This window comes from Bacillus rossius, chromosome 5 (assembly GCF_032445375.1).
Source record: "Bacillus rossius redtenbacheri isolate Brsri chromosome 5, Brsri_v3, whole genome shotgun sequence".
Lineage (NCBI taxonomy): Eukaryota > Metazoa > Arthropoda > Insecta > Phasmatodea > Bacillidae > Bacillus > Bacillus rossius.
Genome location: NC_086333.1, coordinates 56,336,500 through 56,356,506, shown reverse-complemented (window position 1 = coordinate 56,356,506; position 20,007 = coordinate 56,336,500). Strand labels below are relative to the sequence as shown.

General features: G+C 35.3%; 1 protein-coding gene across 2 annotated transcripts in view; it reads left to right on the top strand.

Moving 5' to 3' along the window:
• The window catches only part of LOC134531820 (EF-hand domain-containing family member C2-like), a 40,478-nt gene extending 20,768 nt beyond the window's left edge, over window positions 1-19,710 (top strand). Inside the window, exons 9-14 of one of the 2 annotated variants that reach the window (XM_063367775.1) lie at window positions 1,639-1,835; window positions 4,333-4,466; window positions 5,419-5,532; window positions 8,489-8,668; window positions 18,190-18,292; window positions 19,413-19,710. In XM_063367775.1, coding sequence (XP_063223845.1) covers window positions 1,639-1,835; window positions 4,333-4,466; window positions 5,419-5,532; window positions 8,489-8,668; window positions 18,190-18,292; window positions 19,413-19,526 — 842 coding nt within the window. In that variant the 3' untranslated portion in view covers window positions 19,527-19,710. The remainder of the gene's footprint in view (window positions 1-1,638; window positions 1,836-4,332; window positions 4,467-5,418; window positions 5,533-8,488; window positions 8,669-18,189; window positions 18,293-19,412) is intronic. The other variant, XM_063367776.1, reaches the window with a different exon arrangement.
• The last annotated feature ends 297 nt before the right edge of the window (window positions 19,711-20,007 follow it).

Below are 20,007 nucleotides of genomic sequence, written 5' to 3'. Positions count from 1 at the left end.
AATTCTTCAGTCCGGCACCAATCGAGCCACTAGGGTTTGGATTCTTTTGGGTGGATTTGAGCATTTGTCGCCCCTCTGCGCGAAATGTTGAAGACTTTTCTATACAGTAACGCTAAAGAATATTTTTTTCTTGCCATAGAGCAGTTTACTAAAACTTTTTTAAACAATATTGTACTATATATTAGTTCCATTTTTAATTCCCATTAAAACTATTGACGTATGATAAACATGTGAACTTGCTAATCTGGCACAGAAGTGCTGCTGAATATACCAGATTAAAAGACATTTAATGTAGGTATCTGGCTTTTTTTAAAATTCTTGTTATAGTTAGTTTCTGTCAAGATTAAAAGTTTATGTTTTCCATCCTCTTGTGTCCAAGTAGGTAGGTTTCCAGGAGGTTGAAATCTTTTTTTTGTAACAAAATCTTTCTCTAAAAATTGCCATACTAGGATTTTAATTTACAGCAATGGTTCACTTTTTAAAGGCTATACTGTTTTCTTAAAGGAATTGTAGAAAAAAAATATGTAAAATTTGAATTCTTAATCATTTAAAATTTTTGGGAATAACTAAATAATTGATATTGATGATATGAGGCATTTTTAGGAAAAATTGTCATTACATAATAACTCTTTAAGATTAACAAATTATAGTAAGACGAAAAATGTCAATGTTACAGAATAGGTTTGGAAAAACATAATTTAATGAATACAATGTGTCACAGGTATACGATGTAACTGCTTTTATTAACATGAGATAAATTTACTATTTTCTTTATTTTAATGTACTGTTCACATTTTCCTTGAAATAATTGAACCAACGTATTGAAGTTTTCTTAGTATTTAAAAAAAAGTGTTTTAAAGTTATAAAATTGGTCCTTCATTAGCACAGTAAACATCATTGATGTGTCACATAATTATAGTTATGAAATTATTCTAAGCATATACTGTACCCAAAATTAATGTAAATACAAGTGTGAGGAAATTGGCATAATATGTATTGAAATGAAGTAGGGGAATTTTTTTTTTTCATTAATAAATATAAACTCTCCGTAATGAAGTAGAAAGGAGATGTTTCTCCAAATAAACTTAAACGGAATATATGAAAGCAGTTCACGTAATCTACACGCCATGTTCATTTTTTTTTTAATTTTCTCATTATTAATAACTTAATATAACCATTCAGGGCTATTTCTGTAAATTTAACACACTACCTCTCTTGAATCTGCTGTTCTGACATGAACATTTCAACAGATATTAACTAAGTGTGATTTAATTGCCGTAAAAAAAGCAGTGCAAGTGATAACCGTTAGCCTACTAACACTTAAGCGACTTATATAACACTTAGTAAATAGCCTATCTGTAGAAAATATCTGTGGCAGAACAACAAATGAGAGAAATTTATAGTGTTAAATTTACAGAAAAACCCTTATCTGTTAGGGACGGCGATAAAATTGTAAAAAAATCAATACGGCATGTGAGACCCCCAACTTAAGCTCTACCAAAACTTTAGATTCCAAACCCTGAATGGTTTAAAATTGAATGAACTCCGGTCTGCACCGGGCAGTTTACCCTGTTGCTCTGATTGAAGAGAGTTTGCGGCGGCAAGGCGGCGACCGCCCGGGGGGAACGTGTCCCACAGGTTTCCGCGGGGGGCAGATGTTCTCGCGGGAGCGGGTGGAGAAGCCCGGCCAGGAGCGCTACGGGTCGCGGACCCCGGCGTTCTACCGGCCGGACGACCTGTTCCTCGGCAGCGTGGTCGTCCTGCACTGCTTCGCCTTCGCGCTGCGGGACGCCGACGAGTACACCCTGAGGTACATGGAGCTCAACTGCCACGAGGTGAGTCGTCGAAAACCTGCCCGATCACACTGCTAGCGTTATCGGTAGAGACAAGATTTTTTATGGTTTTTATTTTCACACCAATCTCGTTTTTAAAACAGGCAACACTGGTGTAATTGTTTTCATTATTTATGATCTCTGTTCATTCATTTAAGATGGTGCCATTTTCAACAAATAAGACATTTGCTTGTTCAATGATACTTACTTTGCCAGAACGGTCATTTTGACAGATGCATGATGCACTTTCAAAATATAATAATTTTAAATAAGTAATCTCAAAATAAATCAGAATATGTGCATTTTAGAAATGTACCTAAGTCATTATGTAAAAATTTGTTACTAATAAAAGTTACAATATTTAAAAAATAAATAAATTAATAAATAAAATGTTTCCAATCTGTATTGATACTAACTCCATGCTAAATAATTTATATTTATTGAATTTAATAGATTAAAAGATTATGTTTTGTATTATTGAGTTGAGTTTTGAGTAAATATGCTAGGTAATTAATTGTTTTTTTTTTTTTTTTGTATTTTTGTGCTTTATGGTGTATTAACTCACATTTGATTGTTATATGATGTATTGACAAGCTTTTCACTGTTATTTTGTTTTTATCACAATTCACCATTTAATATTGTCTTTAATTATTGGTACACATCATTCAGGGTACCTACAAATACCTGGTAAACCTATTTAAGGATTGTTTCTTATGGTCTTTCAAAAAAAAAATTTCTTTTCTTCCTGTTATATCTCAAAGTAATTTTTTATACATTTTAAGCAATACCAAATAAATGCAAAAAAATAAACTATATTTGATCCAAAATTATTGAGCTGCGTCGAAGTGGTAGATCGTACATAGGTTTCACTCTGCCACTGCAACGTAACTCGACAGCCAAGATGGTTATTTAGACAATGGGAGCAAAAGCCTATATAATCTTCTTCAAATGGACAAGAACATGCTGATAATCATGTAAGAAAGTTAAACCCTTTTTGGAGATAATTTTCAAATTATGGACAGACTCAAACCATATATTTATTTTCAATACTAGCTCTACCAGTCCATGTGTTGCTGTTGCTGTGGCTCAGTCTGGTTGAATGGAAAAGAAAGAAAAGAGAAAGCACAATACTTTTTTTTTTATATAATTAACAAAGAAGTTTTTAAGTTTCACTTCTATTACATGTACTGAGTTACAAGTGCTCATTTTTTATGTATTTTTTATTATATAAAAACACGAGCATATACAAATGCAATATTGTATCAGAATTTCAAAGCAATTGGGGGAGAACTTTAAGAGATAAGCTAATTTGTACAAACGAACATTTACATTTTTATTTATATAGATGCAACTACAAACTGAAGTGAGGCATCAAATAAAACAAATGCAAGGAAGCAAAAGGCTGCTGTTAATTCATGTTTACTGTCTTTCATCACAGATGCTGCTTATTTAGGACCTTTTTCGTGTCTTTCGTGACGAGTCCTTTTATTTTGTTGTTTTTTTATTATGACATTTTGTTATCTTTTTGATCTGTAGACCCTGTAGTTATACCTATGTTGCATGAAGAATGCCACTTCCAAGCATAATCAACCTAATATGGAGCCAGTTTTTAGTTTAAACATTGTTTTTCAACCTTAAACAACACAGGACTACTCATTTCCCACTTAGTGATTTGGCTTTGATTCATGGTGGGATTAAACCTGAATTTTTCATACATTGTCATTAGCCAGTGGGTTTTCTTAGGGTACTCCTTTTTTACTTACCAATGCATTCGTTTCCTACTCGTCTGACTCATTCACACCATATGCATCTCCAGCGACCTCAATGTCCATTCTTCTATATGCCTAATAATTTATGGATCTCGGGGTGAATTAGTAGCTGATTCCAGCACAGTCACAAAGTTACTGTTTGATTTTCATGTTATATTTACAAATCACTTTCTTGAGCAGAGCATTTTTTATTTTATCTAACGCGCAGTTCAGTTGTACCAGCTCTGTTACTATCAGCGCTTCATCTTAACACTTTTTGTAAACATTTCATTTACTGGTGCTCGTGATTTTTCTTTCTGCTGGTGATTCCAATCGGAGTGTGGCTATGAATCCTGACATTCAAGTATGTATGTAAATTGTTAATTTTTCTTTGCCATTATTCCATCTAGAATTGTTAGAATGATTTGCTACTTAATTTTTTCTGTGCCAGATAATTTTTTTTTTAAATAAGTTTGTATCTGATACTAACTGACATGTTTATATTTTATAAAGTTTTCTATTATTTCTACAGTATGCGTAATTATCATAAGCAATACTGAGACTGGAGTACATTCCGAACACTAAAACTGATCAATGTGAAGGTGCTTAGTATAAAAGTTTTTGTACTTTAACAATTTAAAATTTTTCTCATTTAAATCAACAACATTTATGTTTTTGTTCCAGAGAAATTTCAAAATCGTTTGTACTGTATTGAATTGTACTTTCATATAATTCAAAGTGCTGGTTTGCAGTTTCCAAAGAGTAACATTCAGTTGATACTCAGCAAGTTGAAAGAAGCCTTGCGACCCATCTACAAGGAGTTTGTGAGCAGCTATCTTCATTCTGAAACTGCTACGTGTGGAACTATTCCTTTCACAACATTTAAGTAAGTACTAAATGCATTAAAAAAGCTTAGGTTTAATAATAAACTTTGTTGTTTAGAATACAACATGATAACTTATTTAAACTTGTAATATTTACACAAGGGATTAACTGTATCATAACCCATTTTCTTTTATTCTTAAGTATTTGTTAAGATTTTTGAATATTATTTTGTGTTACTTAAAAAAGTGATTTCATTAATTTGTATGTTGCACAAGTGTGTTCTTAAACTTGGTTTTTTTATTTTTTATTTAATAGCACTGCATTAGCACCTCAACAATCACAGAAATATAAAAACATTTCGTCATTGCTAGCTAACAACACACCAAACTGCAGTGATTGTAGGAATAAAACCAGCAAAACACTGAAAATAATTTTCTCAAGGGACTTGGCAATTTTAATATACAACCCAAGAACCATTAAGCCTTTACTAGTTGGGGGCAAACAAGGTGTGCAAAGCTATAGAAGAGCCCAAGATATTGAAGTGGCATATGTTTACGAAAATATTTTTAGTATATGTGGAAGTAAAAATGATAATTCTTTTTCCTAGGTCTAACATTTATCTTTTTAAACTCTATTTATTTGGAGTGTAAAGGCAACTAAATTGGCATAGGTGTATTTATTGCACGTTTATCTTCATTTCTGTACCTTAAAATGTTTTGGTCACTATTTGAAGTACATAGTTTCCCTGCGGAGTATGAGAAGAATGCACATCAGCTCAGAGCCTTGCGCTCGGAGGCGATACCACACGAAAAGCCTCCTTACATCAAATCAAAAACAGTCCTAGATAGTTGGACCAAATCATTTGTGTTCATGTGTTAAGAATAAATTTATCTGAACCTGTTAACAGTAAACATTCTTAACCGGGAACTCGTTAAAAGGATTCTACTGTTGTTGATTCACTGGAGGGCGAGTGTGTCGTGGGTCGTCCCAGAAATATGGTTCTGTGCTCGCAGAGAAGCTCTGAAGAAGATCATGTGCGACCAGATCACGGACCACGAGATATTGACCGTTGGCCGCCGCTACAGGGTGGAGACGCCACGTGAGCAGCACCCTAGAGACGAACTGAGGTGAGATTGGGCCGGGTGCATACGGCTTTCAAACTGTAACTCCTTCAAGGACTGGGGCGGACTCAGCGTCGAGTTTTGAATAGGCAGGAGGGCAGATGATCAAAGGGTTTTAGGTGTGAGGGGGGAGTCCAAAATTTTGAAAAATTCATGCCTTCTTAAGAAGGGATAGGCCAATCAAATCCCCAAATATCACCAAATCCTTAGTATTCAAAAGAATCAATTTTAGAGGATAAAGAGTGTAAAAAAAAATAATATTGTAAATGATGTAAATTATTCAACACTGATAAAATTAGAAGTTTACTTGGTTACATTTTTTCTTCATACCTATCCTGTTACTGTTCCCCAAGATATAGTACTTTTAACATGTAATCATACAAATAAAATTACAATGTGTTTTGATTCTGGAAACTTAGTTCATGAATAAACCATTTGAAAGGTTAAATGTTTCAACAGCATAGGTGATATGTTTTCATTTCTTGTACCTTATTTTATTTTGGACCCTTGAGACCTAGATTCGAATTTGAGGGGTATATGCAAAGTAGGTACTCTTTGAGATTCAAATTTGAGATTCGGATGCCAAAAAATTGGGATTTGACCCATTGCTACTCTTAAGGCTTTGTCACACTAACACTGATAAGTGCTGTTAATAAATGGATTTTCTTGAAAAATTCTAATATTTCTCTTGCATTTTCTCACTAGATATTTGCTAAACATTTTTTCTATCTGTTAAAAGTCATGCAAGTTATCAACACTTGGGTAACTTTTACTAGACCTGTGCGAAGCTTTGACTAAACAAATCAATTGAAGCTTTTTTTAATATTCAATTTGAAGCTTCGATTGTGATGCAAAGCCTTGTAAAAATAGAATGGTGGTACTCCGTTTGCATTTATGAATGTTCAATATTAATATTATGCATGGTTATTTTATCTTTTAGTGAATGATGGCATATATAGGGCCAAATTGTTGAATCACTTAATCAGTTCAAACATTACACACATTTAATGATTTTTTTTTTTTAAATTTCAATCCTGTATTTTATAAAAAAGTGTAATACAGCTTCGCCGAGAACAATATTCGCTAGTCAATTAGACTTTGCAAATATTTTAAACGTACAATTTGATATTCGCTTAGAATCAGAAAATTATTGTTCACACAGGCTTCCTTTTTACCACTATAAAATAAACTTTCTTAAATATTTGGTAAGAAATTTTGTGACAAAACATAAAATGCAAGAGTGCTATACCTAATTTTACAGAGAAAGTTCTCAAATAATATTAATAAGTCAATGACAAGAAATTAAATGCACATAATTTATCAAAAAAAATTGTGATTTTGAGTTTTTCTCAGTATTCTCTTTTACCTGTAATTGTGTAAATGTTTTTTTACCGATGTCAAATTAAGTACACGTGACTATTATAAAGATACAGCTGTGAAATATTACTGATTTATTTTGTAGGCTTCTCTAATAGACCTAATGATTTAAATTTTATCTGAATTTCAAATCATTTATGAATATCAAATATTTTTAAAATTTAAATTAAACAAACTGTAATTATTTTCTACAACTTCAGAGTAGGCCAATAAAATTAATTAACAATACAGTAAACTGAAACCATAATAGAAAGAAGTAAAATAAAATTAAAGAAAAAATACTAGCATTGCATTTTCTTAATTTGTAACTTTTTTAAGTTTAAAAGTTGATTTGTTTGTATAATTGTTTATATTATTAAAAGCATTGTATTAATAATTATTTTAAATAAATAATCACAGATTTTTACACATAAAAACAATGTGATGATAATGTTGCAGCAAAAAAACCTAAAATTCTCAATAAATCATCTTAGCTTCATACTTACATGTTACATTTTTTTCAATAAAATTGTTTGATGAGTAAATCCCATTTGGTGTATATATTGGAAATTAATAATTATTTACTATAGTTATTTACTTACCTAGATAATTTTTTGATACTTGCAAACCTATAGTTTTTTATGCCATTCTTAGAAGTGCATTTTTTTTACATTTGCTTTTTTCTCTCTATGAATTGGTGAGAATGAAGTCATTACAAATAGTGCCATTTAACAGGGCAGTTCAGGAACGTTGGTTGTTACCTCGTAAGGAATGGTTCCAGCGTTTGCCCAGAGTGATTTTGGGACAAGGGTGGATCCAGAATAAAGATCAGGGGATTGTAATACAATTTAAGCACATTTGGAACTGAAATATTTATTGCATTTTATTTGTGGTTCAAAAATGTCCTCCTATCTATAACACCGTAGCAAAATAATACTTTTAAGTAAGTTTGGTAAACTACGATAAGGAATTAGGAGAAATTTAAAAATTACTCGGGGGGGGGGGGGGGGGGGGAAGGGACACGCTTCTATGGCTCCTTCCCTCTGGATCCGCCAGTGTTCTCGGAAGCAGTTGGAGAACTGAGAGTGCCGGTCCAGTGCTCCCTGAGTATGCTGGAACGCTGGGTCCGCTCCGGCTTTGAATATATATACTGTATAGAAGTCGCGAGTGGATAGGATTTACTCTACGTTTTTCAGAAGCGTATGATGAGCATCTTGGGAACTTCACACCGCTGCAGGGCGCTGCCGTAACGCCCTGTATCATCTTAGGTTGTTATTTGCACGTTAGAGTTCAGCACTGTCGCCCGCTGTCCATTCCCCCCCCCCCCCCCCCGCACCCAACCGATCATTCACTGCAGCTCGAGGGTCGTTCGACGGGAGGGTGGGGAAGGGGTGTTTGAAGAGTTCGACACTTGTCCGCCAGGGATCACCACAAGTCGATGCCCCAGAGATGGTGGCGATTGCGGCGGTGAATTAACCAACTACCTCAAAACCTCAAAACCGTATTAGAAATTTTAACCTGGGCTGGCGACTTCTATACAGTATATATATATTCAAAGGCTCCAGGGGACCTCTTGTGACACCGCCCGCCGCCCCTGTCGCGACAGGTCGTTCGTCCACACGCACATGGAGAAGTTCCTCTTCAAGGACCTGGACCGGCTGCAGGAGAACCTGCGGTACGCGGACGCCTGCCGCTCGGGCTTCCTGCCGCGCGCGACCGTGTACGGCCTGTGCCGGGCCGCGCGGCTGCCTGTCGACAAGCAGCTACTCTGCGCCGTACTGGACAAGTGAGAGCGCCGTTCGTCGGCTGTGCAGTCCTTGCCGTGTTCACAGCTGGAGTCCCATCTGGACGGCAAAAACAATTTTTTTTTGGCTATAAATAATTAAAAATGCTAATCCCTACCTGAAGTGTAATTCACATTATTTTTTCAACATTACGTTAGACCAGTGGTTCCCAAACTTTTTCAGCTGGCGACCCACCTTTCCTTATCGGAATATCTCCATGGTCTATCGGTCCATGGTGGAGTAAAAAAATCTTATTTGTATCGTATCCCTTCCTTATGTGTGTATAATTTACCGCAAAATATTGCATGTGTATATATATATGATTTTTTTTAAGATACCGATTGATTATTGATAAACAGTTTGTGTTCTGATTTGAAAATGGTTGCCAAAATATAAACACTTGTAGCAAAACAGTTATTTATTTAACAGTAGATACGTGTTAGCACACAATTCAGTTTGTTTCGATTTTTCTTATCTTTTCTTATGGTTTATTCGATGGTTTCTGATAGTTTTAGGACCTAGTTGCGACCCACCTGTAACCCTTCAGTGACCCACTAGTGGGTCGCGACCCACCGTTTGGGAACTGCTGCGTTAGACATTACTCATTTCATGATCGCATTCCTATGATTCTTCCTTAGAGTTCCTGTCAAGCTATTTAACATACGTACTTATAGTATTGGCCTTTATACAGCTACTGTTTTTTTTTTTTTAAATTGCTAGGTCCGTGTGTTTTTATGTGTAAAGCTATCCAGACCAGCTGTGTGTTAAAATTTTGTTGGCATTGTCTGTGTTTCGTGGTTGGCTGGGTTCATTTCAAGTATGTACACGTCTACTGTCAGCATCCAGTGCGGAAGCTAACGTATCCTGAATGGCCAGGCCGAATGAGGCACGTGCATATTTTGCTGCAGTCTAGTGAGCAATCTGATTTTTTTTTTTGCAAAAAAAAGACATGCACTTACATACGGCTAACTAGAGTAACTTCACAATTTATATCGGACACCCACTCCGTGGTTCGTGTATGGTGTAGTGTTCAGACTCTGCTCACTGTGGTGCTTAAGAGAGCGAAAAAAAAATATACTTTAAAAAAGACTGGCAAAGCATGCAGTATTTAATTAATATGTTTGACGGACGTGTACCACATTTGATTAAAAATTTAATTTTTTTATAATTATGAATGGATTTATTTCCTATATTCCGGCATATTATCTCTCTGTGATGAGAAGCTTGAATTATTTCTTAGTCATATATTACATAAGACATATCAGAATACATAGTTGGCAATCATATGCGATTAAAGTAAGTAGATTTAAAATAAAGGAGAGTTACTGTCTGAATAACTTGCAAGTGCCGACTGATAAATTAAAACACTGCGCTTGCATTATGTACGAGATACGTTCTAAAAATTTTCATGATCATTTATTTGTTTACTATTCTAGCATGATTACTTTCTGGAAAGATTACTTTCTGGAAAGAATGTGATTTGTGGCTCTACTTGAGCAGTGAGTTACTGTTGGAGTGCGATGATAATACTTAAAACTGTTTTTGATTAATATTCTAATTTTGAGAATGTGTCAAAAAATGTTGTAATCTTAAAATGGTATGGATTCAGTGATTTTATTTCTCAGTTTGTGCTGTAGAGATATCACATCAACATGATGTCTTAATGTATGTGCTTAGCCATCTAGTATGTTCTGGACAATTGCCACCTTGTTGTGAAATGTCTGCTGGTGGCATTTTGAATGAATTAATGAAACCAGCAGTGGAACATGAAGTGCCAACTTTCCTCCTTTAAGATAGCAAGGGAACCCTCAAAAGTATATATAACAATAATTAAAAAATGCTATTAAGGCTGGAGATTCTATCACAGTAGAAAGGAATTGAAACCACATTGGTTATTTTATTTTCTTGTCATTACTAAAGACAAGATTTTATGGTTTTAAATTTCAGCCCAATTTCATTTCAAAACATAGGAATCGGTGTTATTGTTTAATATATTTTTATGAAAGCTGTTTTGTAATACTTATTCCACCAAAAACAGTGATACAATTTATATGCTGCAATCTTACAATAAAATAATTTGTAATAAATTGGTCTTAAACAGATAAATTCAGAACAATTAAAAATAATTAATTAAATTTTTATGATCCATACTAACTTGCATTTCGGTGTTATGCTGTGTTTTACTTGCTTTTGGTGTTATTTTGGTTTGTTTTATTGCAATTATCCATACAATCTAGTCATTACTAATATTTCAGGGCTCTTCCTATAAAACTTATCAAGAGAGCTCTCTGGAATTTTGTGCTTCATGGCTAATTTTGTCCTTTTTATATTTACAAATTGTTGTCTACGTAATAGCAGCAAATGTATCATGGAAGTATTCATAGTTATGAACACTGTGGCCGGCAGGGCCACATTTTTACTTGTAATTTATTTTTGTTGCTGGTCTCTAGTTTTATATGGTTTTTTATTTCACGTATTTTTACGCCTTTTTTAATTAATGTTAATTTATCTGTAAATTTTTTTTAATTATATTTGTTTCTGTTAATTAGTTATACGCCGTTTGGTAGCTATCGATTATGAGTTTAAGAATATCGATTGTGTTTCACGTAAATACCACTTGGTGAGCGCCCGGCGGTTGGCTGATGACGTCAGACATTCGGCTTGCCGGGAAGAAAAAATCAGCTGGGCCGGCGAGGGAGTGCGTGCCGAGCGACCGTCGAGGAGAGAGCCATGTGACGGCGCGGACTGGTGTGCCGGACGGCAACGGGCGACGAAGAATATTGGGATGGAGGCTCCACGCTGGGTGACAGGGCAAATGGATTGCCCTGTGATACAGAAGAAATCAAGGTAAAGAGAGGCCGCGATTTTGATTTTTACCCTCGTGGTGCTGCACTGGTTTTTGGCAAACCTAGTGAACTGTGTATTTTCCCATACTAAATTTTATTTGGACGGAACTTTTATTAGCCTGTTTGGTGAAGAGGCCCATTTGTTTCACACGTTGTTCCAGTGTGGGATTTTTTAATAAGGTCGCCCGTTTGCCTGTAGTTGCCATAAAAGTATAAGTTTGGAAGAAACGAACATTTTGCAATTTGTTTTTGAGACTTTGTCTTCGGAATTTGCATACGTAAAGTTGGCATTTGGCTAATATATCAGCTTGTGCAGTATTATTAAATGTATGCGATCGGTATTGGACTACATGCGCAGCCTGATGTTGGTTGGTGCGGCCATTCTACGTTTTTATAAAATCATTGGCAAGTTAATAAAGAAGTAAGACTTTGTTTGAAGCTGATGATAAATACTTCTGTGGTAACATGGTTATGTTACGTGAAGAGTTTTTGCTACATTTCCCTTAAAAATAAGATAATTTTTTTTTGGTCATCGTTCACGCCTTTGTGAATTCGTACCTATGGCCCGGCGTGGCATTAGACTCTGGAGTTGGTGAGGAAGGTCAGGAAGCCAGCGCACGCCTAGGATATTAACTTTGTTTTTTTGGCAAGTCTTTAGCAACGAACATCTGAAGAAAGACTAAACCGTTGATTGAGAGTTTAAGAACTTTATTTAAATAATTTGTTTGTACTTCAGTATTATTTTTGTAGATTTTTTATATATTTGTATTGATTGTCTTGTTTGATTTTTTGGTATTAGGGCAGTCAGTAAATTTTGATATTTTATAGTGGCCACGCCTCACGCCCTTATATATTTTTATACTTGTTGTTATCAGTATTTATATTTTTACGATTTTTTAAAGGTTATTGTTAGTATCGCAAATGGGGATAAGATGCTGCCATTATTAACGTCAGCTTTTGTAACTAAGCTTGTATGGTTATGTATAGTAAAAATTATTTTTGCAAATTTCTATTTTTTAATAACATACGTCCAAAGTCTTGCCTCTTGTTTGTTTAATGGTTACTCTGCTATTATATCCTTTGAATTTTTTGGCCTGACCCCTGGGCAGTGGTGTGGGGAATTTATATTGTTTAGCTTTTTATGCCTGGTTTTAATATTTATTTTTTCCCTTCGCGCCCAGAGTGAGTCGGGGACGCAACCCCTCTTCCAATTAAGTAGGAAGAAGGGTTACAACCTGCGCCACTCTGCTTGGCAGAGACTTTGGACTTTTGCGATTTTGCTGACTTTTTTGATTTTTTTAATAATGGCAGTTTCTTGGATTTATAAACTTCCCAAAGAACAGGTTTACGCTAATTTGCAAGCTGCGGGAGCAGGATCAGCACCAGGAATTTTAGTGGTCTTTTAGATTTCCAGTGATGGTTTTGATTTTTTTCCTGTGAGGTTATAGTTTTTATAGTTCTTTGCTTTAGTTTGCAACCTTTAGTTATTGATAATTTTGAGAGAGAAGGTTTTGTCTAATACGTTTCGGTCTTGACTTTGGAGCTTGTTTGTTTTGTTTTGGCATACTTAGATCCCGTTTGTTCGGTTTGTGAGTTTAGTTTGTCTTTTCCGTTACTTGTTGGAAAATCCTTCTCTTGTTTTTTTTTTTTTTTTTGAGCGTTGAAATTTTGACTGAGGCTTTGGAGGCAAGTTTTCCTTGTTGCAGGTTTGTTTGTTTGAGTTTGGGCTGGTTTGTTGGATTAGAAGTTTTTGAGAATACTTTGTCTCCAAGTCCAAGGTTTTTTTTTTGACGTTTTAGTTTTTTAAGGTTGCTGTTTAAATTTTTTTTTTGTTCAAGGCGGAGGTTGTGGCCGGCAGGGCCACATTTTTACTTGTAATTTATTTTTGTTGCTGGTCTCTAGTTTTATATGGTTTTTTATTTCACGTATTTTTACGCCTTTTTTAATTAATGTTAATTTATCTGTAAATTTTTTTTAATTATATTTGTTTCTGTTAATTAGTTATACGCCGTTTGGTAGCTATCGATTATGAGTTTAAGAATATCGATTGTGTTTCACGTAAATACCACTTGGTGAGCGCCCGGCGGTTGGCTGATGACGTCAGACATTCGGCTTGCCGGGAAGAAAAAATCAGCTGGGCCGGCGAGGGAGTGCGTGCCGAGCGACCGTCGAGGAGAGAGCCATGTGACGGCGCGGACTGGTGTGCCGGACGGCAACGGGCGACGAAGAATATTGGGATGGAGGCTCCACGCTGGGTGACAGGGCAAATGGATTGCCCTGTGATACAGAAGAAATCAAGGTAAAGAGAGGCCGCGATTTTGATTTTTACCCTCGTGGTGCTGCACTGGTTTTTGGCAAACCTAGTGAACTGTGTATTTTCCCATACTAAATTTTATTTGGACGGAACTTTTATTAGCCTGTTTGGTGAAGAGGCCCATTTGTTTCACACGTTGTTCCAGTGTGGGATTTTTTAATAAGGTCGCCCGTTTGCCTGTAGTTGCCATAAAAGTATAAGTTTGGAAGAAACGAACATTTTGCAATTTGTTTTTGAGACTTTGTCTTCGGAATTTGCATACGTAAAGTTGGCATTTGGCTAATATATCAGCTTGTGCAGTATTATTAAATGTATGCGATCGGTATTGGACTACATGCGCAGCCTGATGTTGGTTGGTGCGGCCATTCTACGTTTTTATAAAATCATTGGCAAGTTAATAAAGAAGTAAGACTTTGTTTGAAGCTGATGATAAATACTTCTGTGGTAACATGGTTATGTTACGTGAAGAGTTTTTGCTACATTTCCCTTAAAAATAAGATAATTTTTTTTTGGTCATCGTTCACGCCTTTGTGAATTCGTACCTATGGCCCGGCGTGGCATTAGACTCTGGAGTTGGTGAGGAAGGTCAGGAAGCCAGCGCACGCCTAGGATATTAACTTTGTTTTTTTGGCAAGTCTTTAGCAACGAACATCTGAAGAAAGACTAAACCGTTGATTGAGAGTTTAAGAACTTTATTTAAATAATTTGTTTGTACTTCAGTATTATTTTTGTAGATTTTTTATATATTTGTATTGATTGTCTTGTTTGATTTTTTGGTATTAGGGCAGTCAGTAAATTTTGATATTTTATAGTGGCCACGCCTCACGTCCTTATATATTTTTATACTTGTTGTTATCAGTATTTATATTTTTACGATTTTTTAAAGGTTATTGTTAGTATCGCAAATGGGGATAAGATGCTGCCATTATTAACGTCAGCTTTTGTAACTAAGCTTGTATGGTTATGTATAGTAAAAATTATTTTTGCAAATTTCTATTTTTTAATAACATACGTCCAAAGTCTTGCCTCTTGTTTGTTTAATGGTTACTCTGCTATTATATCCTTTGAATTTTTTGGCCTGACCCCTGGGCAGTGGTGTGGGGAATTTATATTGTTTAGCTTTTTATGCCTGGTTTTAATATTTATTTTTTCCCTTCGCGCCCAGAGTGAGTCGGGGACGCAACCCCTCTTCCAATTAAGTAGGAAGAAGGGTTACAACACTTTCATTAAATTCTAGAGTTCGCAAATAGTGTTAAGTAATCTTGTGGTGACAAAATTTGTGACCAAACAACAAAAGGGGAAAAAAAAAGAAGAAAAAAAGACTGAAAATTCTACAGGAATAGACCTTAGATGAAAGCGATGTCGTAAAAATTAACTAACAAACAGAGCCTTAACCTCTTTGGTCTCACATGCCAAGCAGATATTTTTTTTCTTCCCATATTTTCCTCATTGCTATTTATTAAGGACTATATATCTCTATTTAATATGATAACTCTCCTCTCATAAATATTTGTAACAAATATTTACTAAGTGTAATATAATATTGGTAAAATGTTTCACAAGTGTTTATGATTATTACCACTTACCAGGTATTTCACAACTCGCGAATAATGTCTGATAGATGTGTGGTTACAAAATTGGCCACTAAACTGCAAACGCAAGATATCTAGCATGACTAGGAACAATATTGTATGTTGAATTGCGATAAAACCAAAATAACACTGAAACACATGTAGATACACCATGTAACACCGAAATGTAAGTTAATAGATCACAAAGCACCAAAATGGAAAAAAAAATAATCAAATTAATTATCATATTTACTCATAAATCAACTCAGGGCCCTATTTCATAAAACTTATTAGTATCATAATTAGGAGTCAGGGCCCTATTTCATAAACACAGTAATAATATTAGTTCCTAAATAGTAGTGAAATAAAAAGTAGCTATTAGTGTAGAAATTTGTGTTTCATAAACAAAGTTGAAGGACTGCTAAAATAGTTCACTAATTTTATTAGTTTAATAGTCAGCTGATGGTGGGTGATATTTTGATGTTCACATTTTTGAACATTGTGTAAAAATGGCTAAAAGAGAACTTAAAAACAGGAAATATGAAAAAATTTCGAGAATAGAGATGTTCTGTTTGGTGCATTTTCTGGCACTTTAACAAAAGATGTGAAGAAGTTATGTTAACAGAAATTCGTGATTATGTAGTAGCAATCGGTTTAGTCACAAACGACAAAGACTAAGCCAATTGACCTACAGACAGTAGCTTTTTAGAAACATTGTGCATGTCTGCTATGCAGTGGTATTGCACACCACTACCAAGCCAGTGTAGTGCTATTTGCAGTGGTTGCTTAGATGAAAGTGCCTGGTTCCGTGCAGTTGGATGGAATAAAAAAGGTTCAATCCTTGTGAGCACATAATTAAAAACACCACGTGTTAACCTAAAACGTTCATTGTACTCATATGTTTCCTCTAACAACGTTTAGGTTTTCCTTTCTTGAAAATGTCTCGGTCGTCTTACTATTACATCATCTTCACTTCCACTAGAATCTGAGGATTCCATTTTCATTGTTAAATTTTTGTACTTCACAAACAGATACCACTGCTGTTCTCTAAAAATTGATGACTCTTAAAATGATTTATTATAAAGCCAAGATTGATAAATTTCAGTGCTAATAATCAGTGCAATATATTTGTGTTTGAAGTTTATGAAACACTCTTGATTTTGAACTCATTTTATCACTGATTATTAGGAGTCCTACACTACTAGCTACTTTTTTACACTACTAGTTTTATGAAACCAAACTTATAATTAGCAGCTACATCTATGACTCCTGACTCCTAATTATGAGACTAATAAGTTTTATGAAATAGGGCCCAGGAGTCATAGAAGTAGCTGCTAATTATAAGTTTTGTTTCATAAAACTAGTAGTGTAAAAAAGTAGCTAGTAGTGTAGGACTCCTAATAATGAGTAATAAAATGAGTTCAAAATCAAGAGTGTTTCATAAACTTCAAACACAAATATATTGCACTGATTATTAGCACTGAAATTTATCAATCTTAGCTTTATAATAAATCATTTTAAGAGTCATCAATTTTTAGAGAACAGCAGTGGTATCTGTTTGTGTAGTACAAAAATTTAACAAAGAAAATGGAATCCTCAGATTCTAGTGGAAGTGAAGATGATGATGATGTAATAGTAAGACGTCCGAGACATTTTCAAGAAAGGAAAACCTAAACGTTGTTAGAGGAAACATATGAGTACAATGAACTTTTTAGGTTAACACGTGGTGTTTTTAATTATGTGCTCACAAGGATTGAACCTTTTTTATTCCATCCAACAGCACGGAACCAGGCACTTTAACCTAAGCAACCACTGCAAATAGCACTACACTGGCTTGGTAGTGGTGTGCAATACCACTGCATAGCAGACATGCACAATGTTTCTAAAAAGCTACTGTCTAGAGGGCAATTGGCTTAGTCTTTGTCGTTTGTGACTAAACCGATTGCTACTACATAATCACGAATTTCTGTCTAACATAACTTCTTCACATCTTTTGTTAAAGTGCCAGCAAATGCACCAAACAGAACATCTCTATTCTCGAAATTTTTTCATATTTCCTGTTTTTAAGTTCTCTTTTAGCCATTTTTACACAATGTTCAAAAATGTAAACATCAAAATATCACCCACCAACATCAGCTGACTATTAAACTAATAAAATTAGTGAAATATTTTAGCAGTCCTTCAACTTTGTTTATGAAACACAAATTTATACACTAATAGCTACTTTTTATTTCACTACTATTTAGGAACTGATATTATTACTGTGTTTATGAAATAGGGCCCTGATTACAAAAATGTAATTCAATGAATGTAAATTATTTAGCATGGAATTAGTACAAAAATGTACGTACGCACTTAATAGATTGGAAAAATTTGTATTTTTTTGTATGTTTTTTAATTGCAACTGGTTAAATGCACATATACTTGCTGATTTATTTGTATGATTTTTAATAGTTTGAGATGCTTATTACCAATTATTATATTGTAAAAGTGCATCATGCATCAAAATGACACTGTTTCAGTAAAGTAAGTATCTTTGATTAAGTAAATGTCTTATTTGTTGAAAATGGTGCTATCTTTATGAATAAACAGATTTCATAAATAATAAAAAACATTAACACTGAAATCTCGTGTTTTAAAAATGAAACTGGCCTAAAAATAAAACCATAAAATCTTGTCTCTAATCATGGCATAACTTCCAGAAATAGCCCGTTGAACGAAGCAAAGCCAGGAAAACTAAACAACGCATTGACTTGAGTAAAGAAGGTACAGAGTGCTCTCTTCCTGTCCAGGATAGACAGGAACGAGGCGGGCGAGCTGAACTACAAAGACCTCATGAACTTCCTGGACAGCCGGAAGTGCCCGCCTCCTCCGGCGATGCCCTACTGCTCACTGGTGAGTGGTGAGTGGCCCTCAAGAGTAATGCGTGCGGCCCACACTTCAAAACCAGTAGAAATATAAGTACAGTCAACACGCTGTCTATGTGCTGGGAAGTCGAGGAAAAGTCAGGAAAATTGGAATTGGACAAGGAAAGTGGAGGGAACTCACTTGAAATTATGGAAAAGTCACGGGAATTCCCCAGTGATAGTAATTTGGAGTGGAGGTAGTGTCCTATTCCTGTGTGCCATCACCCAGATTATAAAAGTATTTTTATTTTCAGATGGTGGTATAGTGCATAGTAGGTCATACACACTATAAAATGGCATAAGTTGTGTTTGAACTATGCCAGCTTGGGGGATGGTGGAGGCTGAATTTATATTGAGGGGTCCAGCTTGCTCTTGCAAAATAACAGGGTGGATAAACTTAAACTTTAAACTTTTTTATGGGAAACTTACTGTATATTATAAAGTTTTCTGCTTATTGCATGTGTATAGGCACAAATATGGGCAGTATACAACAGACAAGCATCCTGTACAGAGAGTACCGTACTTCTGTCAGTTAATCCCATGTGCACAACTTTCGGGCAGCGCTGCCCCTCACCCCTCCCTTCTCTGTAAATTTTCCGCGGGCCCTTCCTTGAGAATCCTACAGATTTGCACCCTTGCCTGAGCGAGTGCTGCTAATTACCTTGAGCTTCCTTTGTTCTTTCGAGGAAGATCCAGTTCTAAGTAAAGTAACGACTGGCACGGTTCAGTGAGGATCAAGTCTCAACGTCTCATCAACGTGGAGACCATCAGAGGTGATAAAGGGGTGAAACTACGGGAATGGAGGAGTGAACTTATGCACGTGGTGGGGTAAAGGGAGCAGGTGATTCAGTTGGCGAATAGAAGATGTAGCCAAGCTAATCAAGCAATCTTAAACCACTTAAAGAGTGAAATGAAACCAGTCAACGTTAACAAAGTAGCTCTTGGGTTCGCATGTATATATGGCACATGTGTCTTTCAACACAAAACCTGTAATAATGATTTCATAAAGCAACTTGGAATGAGTTTTCAATGTGACTTTTTTAAGATGTTCAGTCCAGAATTGCATTGCTCCTGTCCACTCTCGCTCTAACAGGGACAATACTTTCCAGGAAGAGTTCCCCATTGCCGGGAAAGTGGCGCCTGTGATTGTGGAATGGATGGACCTGGAAGCACTGCTGAAGGATCTGTCGCTGGAAGAGACGGTTACCCAACAGAACGGATGAAACAAGCTCTTTTTATTTTTGGTTACTTGGTCACTACCTGCCTTCCCATCAGAATGTTCAATTTCTTTGTCTGTGTATTTTCACATGTATGTATATTGTACACGTTTGTATATGTGCGGAATCATTATGTGTTTAGAAGTTTTTACATAAATAAATTTTGTATGTTTTAAAGTTTTGTTTGGAATTGAGTGTCTTCTGTGGTCCAGAACAGAAATGTTTATATTCTCCTGTTAAATATTTATTATAAATGTTTCAGTAGATGCATAGCCATCCTCAACCCACACTACAAACACAAAATCTTCATCACTACATGCACATACCCTACTCTTGATTCTATACATTAGAAGTTGGAACAGCACCTACCTTTACAACACACTAGCTTGTTCCTGCACCCTAAACTACGTAGTCAATCACACCACACATAGTATTTTTACAAATTACCTGCTTACATATTACAGAAACGTAAAACTTTAATGCACCA